This window comes from Eleginops maclovinus, chromosome 1 (genome assembly GCF_036324505.1).
Source record: "Eleginops maclovinus isolate JMC-PN-2008 ecotype Puerto Natales chromosome 1, JC_Emac_rtc_rv5, whole genome shotgun sequence".
NCBI lineage: Eukaryota > Metazoa > Chordata > Actinopteri > Perciformes > Eleginopidae > Eleginops > Eleginops maclovinus.
In genome coordinates this window covers 14863131-14871337 of record NC_086349.1, presented here as the reverse complement: position 1 = coordinate 14871337, position 8207 = coordinate 14863131, and the positions used below count along the sequence as shown (strand labels likewise).

The window sequence follows — 8207 nt, the reverse complement described above, 5'->3', positions numbered from 1 at the left end:
TTTAAATTTATAAAGAGCTGTCTGTGTTATGAGGGTTTCGTCTAGTTTGGGGTTAACACTTCATATCCTTTTCCATTCAACACATTGTTCCTTTTACCACTGATTAATATCTTGTTTAAACAGCCCGCAGACACACCACGCCATCTGTATGTTCATAAATCCTCTGGAGCTGATCAACACAATGGCCCACATTCCTGACATTTAAAGGAAGTCCCTTATATCTCTGCATCTCCTCTCCACACGAGACACAGACGTTCTAGGAATATGTCACAGGAACGAAAACAACTCTCTACTCGCCTGTCTGTTTATTTCATTTAGTTAAAAACATTAGTGAGACATCACACTTTGGGGGATGTCCAGCCAGTGCTTTACCTTTGTAACACATCTCTGGACCTCTCACCTACACCCTGTCGGACTCCAGTGACATCTTTAGCAATGTTTTCTCTCTTGTGGAATAACAACAGGGGGGCAACATTTCCTTCAACATTAGCCATTGTTTTCCTTTTTCAATTTTAGAATTAAAAATAGTCATAGAAAGAAATGGAGACATTTATCAGGGTTAAATCATTTGACCTGACTCCAGCATTGTCGCTGTATGTGGGATTACCAAACACCCCCTGTCTTCCTCTGGGCTGATGAGGTGAAGCAATATGTGATAATACAAATTATTTTATCTTCATTAGATTCAAATTTTGGTTATAAAGATGTTTACATTACAGTAACAATGAATCAAATAACCACATGTAATGGGTCAGAGGTCTCATGCAGTAATAAACCCCAAGTTATCATCCAACTCTACAGCTTTTTAACCTCTTTAAGCTTGTTGTTTAAAGAGGCAAATGTATGCTGTACTTTAGTCTTAAAATAATAATTACTTTAAGATAAGAAGGACTTTATTAATCCCAGACTGGGACATTTTGGAAATGGCTTTAAACAGTGCTCATCAACCTAATCAATTTCTAGCAGCCTCATGGCCCTCTGACAATCCCAGTTATATATACTGTATGTTTGTGTTCATGTTACCATGCTGGATGATCAATGACATTTTTACCTAATATAGCCACAAGAACCAACCGACCAACACATGTTAAATGCTTTGTCATCTTTGATGTAGATTTACATGTGTTGTCGGTTCATTTTCAATGGCTTTAAGCTTTCCGCCCTTCTTTTCAAGGTCTAGGCCCATTCAAGCCAAAGTCCTTGGGTGTTGTCTAGCACAACAATTGAAAATGGTGGCATTGCCTGTACTTCCTCACGTAGCCCCATGAGATGGGAGAGCACCCAATACTGGGCTTACGCCAGAGATCCATTTCCTTTGTTTCATATCCTCCACAAGTCATACTTTCCCTTTTGCCTCTTAAATCGCTAAAACTTTAAAGAAGTAAAGTTCTATTTTAATGAAATTATGCTTAGACTTACAAGCTTAATATATGCAAACAATACATGACTAGCAGACACACGTGTTTTATCAGTTTTATCTTATATTCCTCCCATCATTGTATTCACTCCTATCTCACAGAGAACAACATCTCACTCATCACACACACTCTCTGATCATAGTCAAGGTGTGGTTTGATCCATGAACCGGGCTGCCATGTGTGATTGAGTTTCACAAGGGTCTCATGGGTACCAGACCCCTTTCCTTGTGGCTACACAGTTTAAACACCCATCCATTAGGGACATCCATCCTTCTCGGAAATGAAATTCCTATACCAGACAGGGGTTTAAACCTCAGCTCCAGCAACAATACCACCTTGATCTCTTTCGACGTTTCACAGTGGTATACATTGTATGACTTAATTGCGCTCCCTCTGAGCTTGTACCTCCCGTGGAGGACAGGGATGATGTACTGTGTTTTGCAAAAAAGGTGTGTGTGTGTCGGGGGTTGTGAGTTTGTGTGTGTGTGATGGGGTTGTGAGTTTGTGAGTAAGGTTGTATGTCTGACTTTCTGTTGGAAGAAAAATCCTTCCAGCAGTAGGACCCAGAGGATTTTAGTAGAAAAGACATACTGGACCAGCACACCTTTGTGTTGTCTGAGGCAGGACAAAGATGTGAAAAAAGTTGTTCAACACTGTAACAAAAAAGGTTGAGCTTTGAGCCATGTCATTGGCTAAGAAGAGTGAGAGGAAAATGCAATGGCTCTTGAGGTCAGAGCAGAGGCTGCTATAAATGAATCACAACAGACAGACAACACCTTTACTGACTCCACAGCAGCGCTTGCACGGTGAGTTACCATCGCTCAACTCGACAGGGGCAATATGAGCGCGTCTGTGGCCGTGTACAGGAATATTTACACGGAGGACCGCTTCAAACAGGCCTACGGCTCCGATGATAGCACGAGTGGAAGTTTGCGGCTCCGGGAAAAGCTCGCGGGGAGGTGCAGGTGTTCAAAACGAGCCTGCCTTCACCTGTTGAGCGAGAGAGTGCCCATTTTCAACTGGCTGCCACGATACAGACTGAAAAAATGGATTTTAGGAGATACTATTGGGGGACTGACAGTCGGTATTCTTCACATTCCGCAAGGTGAGCTAACGTTGAGTGGCGTCTGGATCAAAGTTGAGGATCTCGCTGGCAGTAATAATGTGCCGTTATAAGTGTTTAATTTTAGAATCATTTAAGCCAGGATTCTTCCCTATAAATAACACCGATACAACGATAACACAATGAAAATGCTCATATATTAATGATAATTATGTATATAATTGTGTTGATGATTTGAAAAAACATAAACAAGAAAAAAAAGATTAGTGAACAGTTTGATGAAAACTATCAAAGTGGAGATACTAAGCCTATATTTGTTAGTGTGTTATTATTATTTTACTATTAGTATTATTAATATTATTATTTGTTATTTTTGTACTTAGCATGCATCAGCGATATTAGCCTGCATACAGGTTTAACATCCTGAACATAAATTACAGAATGTACTGAAAACTCTTTCTTTCCCTCAACAGGCATGGCATTCGCCTTACTCACATCAGTGGCACCAATATTTGGCCTTTACACCTCCTTTTTCCCTGTGGTCCTCTATATGTTTTTTGGCACAGGTCGCCACGTGTCCACAGGTAAGCCTTGTGTCCATACAACATGTGCATAAATCGTAGAGAAGCAATCAAACATCATTCAATCAAAAATAATTCATAATAGGAAGAATAAGAAGTACTTTATTGATCCTAATTTTCGACATTTTTACGTCTGTTGTTGCGTTTTCTACTCCTCCTTTTCTACAACTGATCTTGTTGTCATCAGGTACCTTTGCTGTGGTGAGCCTGATGACTGGCTCTGTGGTGGAGCAGCTGGTTCCCACTCCTCTGGAGATGAACTCAAGTTCATCCGAAGCAGCCGACTTTGAGGCCCAGAGGATCGGAGTTGCCTCAGCTGTAGCACTTCTCTCAGGAATTATTATGGTAAGAAAGTCACGATCACAAAATCAAAAAGCAATACAGCTGAGATGACAGCTCTGTCTTTTTGTTGAGACTTGTGGACTTGATTCCCCAATACAAAAATAAGTCTAATCTCTTGTGCCCCAGCTGTGTATGTTTGGTCTTCAGCTGGGCTTCCTCTCCACCTATCTGTCAGAGCCAATTGTTAAGGCTTTCACCAGCGCTGCAGCCTTTCATGTCACGGTGTCACAGATACAAAGCATGCTGGGGCTGCGGCTCCCTCGCCACACTGGGACCTTCTCCCTCTTCAAAGTAAGCAGAGTTTCACAATGACATCTTAATGATCTGATCTAACATGTTATTTATGGAATTTTCTCACTGATGTGTTTGTGTTCAGACTTTAGCATCAGTGATGGAGAACCTGCCTCACACCAACATGGCAGAGCTGCTGATATCCATGGTGTGTTTGGCTGTTCTGGTGCCAGTTAAAGAAATCAACATGCGTTACAAGAAGCGCCTTCGCACACCAATCCCTGTGGAGATCCTCACGGTAAATCAGTTGGATTTTTAAATGTTGATGATTTTCTCTCAACGATGTAATCAGGTTATAATGAATTGTTTTATCCTTCCTTTTCAGGTGATTATTGCTACAGGTGTGGCCTATGCCTTCTCGCTGGACTCTTCTTACAACATTGAGATAGTTGGCCACATCCCAGCTGGGTAATCTTTTAGAGAAAAAGAAAAGAAGAACAAAACACTGACTCTACCAGAGACATTTTAGGTAGTTATACTTTTTATTCTCCTATCCTCAGATTCCCAAAGCCACGGATGCCTGCCTTGCACACTTTCCCTGACATTGCCGGAGACACAGTAGCCATCACATTTGTTGGATACGCTGTGTCGGTCTCTCTTGCAATGATTTATGCCGATAAACATGGCTATTCCATACATCCAAACCAGGTAAAGTGTGAGCATGTCCCAGCTGTTTGTAAACATGTCCGACTCTCACAAATCTGTTAACTCTTTGTTTTGAACCTGTGCTGGATTTCAGGAGCTTCTGGCTCATGGCATCTCCAACACTGTATCTTCTTTCTTCACCTGCTTCCCCAGCTCAGCCACTCTCGCTACTACTAATATACTCGAGAGTGCTGGAGGATACACACAGGTAGGTTACATGATATGCAGTTATTTCTGTCACGCTCACAAACCATTGTTCTAACTAAGCGACACTCCCGCGGTTCAAATTTAAACATACCAGTCACACCATGAAAAAAAATAGGAAACTCGTTTGCATATTGATCACTCTTAAATTGATGGAACATTTCTTGAGTAAAAACACAAACACTCTCGTAACTTTAAATCAGTATATTTATAAATGCTTTAAACACAGCAGTAAAATAAGCATATGATGTGATAAACAGAGAAAAGCAAAATTCTGATTCCCCATTTTTACATCCTAGTTCAGTTATCTATGTGAATTTATCTTACATTTATGTTCCAAAAAACACGACATATTGGGATTTCATAAGCTTGCATCCACTTGAATGTAATTGAAATTATTTAAAACCTAAACGTGCATTTACACCCAACACGTTTAGGATATGCTTGAATGTTCAACTTCTATATTATCAATGCAGAAAATGCTCCAAAAAAAGGAGCAAAGCGTGTCAAACTCTCACAATTTCCATTAAGGATGTTTGTCATGTGTGTTCCTGTAGCTCTCTGGCTTGTTCACAAGTCTGGTTGTCCTGATTGTCCTGCTGCTGATTGGCCCGCTTTTCTACTTCCTACCAAAGGTTTGTTTTTGTGTGTGTGTCTGTACAATTGTGAGAGAAAGAAAAAGAAGGAAAGTTAATTTACCTTATCCATTATTTCTCTTCCCAGGCAGTGTTGGCATGCATCAATGTGACCAGCCTCAGGCAGATGTTCCTGCAGTTCCAGGATTTACCTGAACTGTGGAGAATCAGCAAGATTGACTTGGTGAGGCTTTAGATCAGAACAGCAATATGAGATATACAAGTGTATTCCCTGTGCATATAAAATGATAGAGAATACAGATGGTTAATTAGCTCCCTAGCAACCATTAGGTAAACAACTGACCCATAAAGCACAGCTAATTAGGTTTTTTGCAACATCTTCACATATTGGCTCATATTATCCTGCTCAGCCTGTGGTCATTTACAAAAAAAAAACCTGCTTATTTTAGCTAATATCGAGTAAAATATACTGTTGTTTCAGCAATATATTGTACCTATTATTTGGTGTTTAAAATGAAGAAAACTACTCAAGACTGGAATTCATCTTGTGATTAATTTTGTTTACTTGTCATTCAGGTGGAGTTGTGCAAACTTACACATTTGGTCATACTTCACTGATGTGCATGTACATTGTTATTAGTTATATTCTGACATGACACTCACTGTTGTTCTGGGCTGTCTAGATGGTTTGGGTGGTTACCTGGCTCTCTGTAGTAGTACTCAACGTGGATCTTGGCCTCGCTATCGGAGTGGTTTTCTCGATGATGACCGTTATCTGCCGAACACAAAGGTACATTTTCCATCCCTCTGCACAAAAACTCTGGTGCCTCTGAACTAAAACAAATCGCAGAGAAATATTGAACCTTTCATACCTGTCAGGCAACGTAAATGATATGTTATATTGTGTTCAATCAAAGTTGATGGCCTGTGGTTCTAACAGGGCAGGCTGTTCAGTGCTCGGTCGGGCCAGCAACACAGAAATTTACAGACCTCTGGAGAACCACAGCAAGGTGAGAACACACTCTTATTGCTTCATACTAGTCTTTACTTACAATTAGATTTAAGGCACATCAAATCCTAGATTGATGTTAGGAAACTCCTGTTTTCCTTTTAGTGCTATGAGGTACCGGGAGTGAAGATCCTGACATACAACGGGCCTATTTACTATGGGAACCGTAGCTTCTTCAGGGAGGAGATGAGCAGGCTGCTAGGCTTGACGCCAGAGAAAATCCGCAGCCGAGAAAAAGCTAGAAAAGCCCTGGAGAAAAGAGAGAGAGACGCCACCGTCAGCACTGTGGTACAAATACTATATTATAATAAAAGAATGAGCCGAGTTAAAATTAAAACAATACTTGGTAAAATGAAACGATAGTGTCTAATGTTTTGCTTTTTCTGCCTTCATCGTTGTTTAGGAGAGAGGCATTGCAAACACATTGTTTTCTTCAGAAAATGAGTTCTTTAAATCTGGTAAGTAATGAACATTTTCCGATGGAATAAAGGCATCCATAAATGTTATTTCGTCATTTTGAAAAACACCGTTTCAAAATTTCAAGCCAGCAAGTTTTTCATTCATTTTCCCTTTTTTTCTTGTAGAAGAGACTGACGTTCAGGCAGTGTTAATCGATTGCAGCAGTGTGTCATTTGTTGATGTTGCTGGAGCAAGACTTTTTACACAGGTTAGTAGTCTACCAATGCAATACTGAATGCTTTTAAATTCACTTTAAAGGCTTATCTCCATTTTTTGTCTATTGACATAATGAATTGGTTGGGCTTTTTGCAGATGTGTACTGAATGCCAGAAGGTTGGGGTTCATGTATATCTGGCAAACTGCAATGGTATGGCCTATGTTTGAGAATGACTTTCAATAATGATTTCATCCACTGTTTTCTCTGGTAATACTAGTTCACTGCTTGCACACAGTGAATGATCAATGTTTTCTGTCCCCTCAGAGAGTGTCTTAAAGATCCTAACATCAAGTGGTCTAATGACCTACATGAACCCTCAACATATTTTTGTCACTGTTCATGATGCAGTGATGTATATTCAACAGCAGAAGGTAAGCTACAATACCTACACTTTTACAAATACACAAAAGATGAATAAAAGTCTTAAACAAACGATGCAACTTGTGCTGTCTGTCCCAGGAAAAACCTCCAGAGAACACCACGACTGTTTGGGTATGAGCACAGAGGAAAGTGATGAGTCATGCTCTGACAAAGGCAGACTGCAATAAGACTGCTACATTTTTTTTCATCAGCAGGGACTCTGTCTCTCTGCTGAATAGCAATGCTCCACTATCTGCTCCATACTTCACTGTATTACAAAGAGGCAGTAGCCTGTTGTAGCATGAATAACAATAGTTATAACATTACAGTGTTAACAGTTTTATCACAGATACTGGTTAAACTCCTGGGACACATAACAATTCTGAGGGCTTTAAAGTATGCAGATACGAGACAATCCACTCATATATTTGGTTAAAAAAAGAATAAAAACAAATGTGTTATGTTTGACTGATTCCTGTAGAACTGTCTGACAGATTGTTCTTTTTTTAATCTTTTATTGTCTTTTATGCTGGAATATTAGCACAGTGATATTTATTTAGTTTCTGTTGGTTGTTTGCAATACTGATGAATATAAAGTGCACTGAATAGTTTGTTAAAGTACTTTGTGTATTTATATATTTTGAAATATGTGCTTGACTATGCAATTATGTACAAAGATCTCACTGCCTTAAAATGTTATGTCTTTTAACTCTAGAGAGACTGCACAAATTGTATTAATTACTTTTGTATTCGTCAAACGTTTTGACATTAAATATATCTTCAAACCTTCTTGTTTATTTACAATTACATTTAATATCAGCGAAAACAGCTAATAAGTTTCTACATTTATTTTTTACCATAGCTACCAATGGAAAATACATTTAAAGGGAAAAGGTAGTTTGGAATTTGAAGCGTGCTGCTCTGTCAGATTTTGAAAAGAGAAGAAGAACCATCTTTGTATTTGGTGAGACCTTTCTGTCTGCACGGAGAAATAATAAAAACGGAAAAATACAGGATTCAAA

The 8207-nt window shown here is 39.4% G+C and overlaps 1 protein-coding gene across 1 annotated transcript; it reads left to right on the top strand.

Moving 5' to 3' along the window:
• Positions 1-1984: 1984 nt before the first annotated feature.
• On the top strand, positions 1985-7974 carry slc26a10 (solute carrier family 26 member 10). Its single transcript, XM_063893932.1, has 18 exons — positions 1985-2523; positions 2955-3065; positions 3250-3407; positions 3531-3695; positions 3781-3933; positions 4021-4103; positions 4196-4343; positions 4435-4548; positions 5102-5179; positions 5268-5363; positions 5824-5930; positions 6081-6150; positions 6255-6437; positions 6553-6607; positions 6734-6816; positions 6921-6975; positions 7090-7196; positions 7285-7974. Exons 1-18 carry the CDS (start codon positions 2259-2261, stop codon positions 7321-7323), a joined length of 2070 nt encoding a protein of 689 aa, XP_063750002.1. The 5' UTR covers positions 1985-2258; the 3' UTR covers positions 7324-7974.
• Positions 7975-8207: the final 233 nt, after the last annotated feature.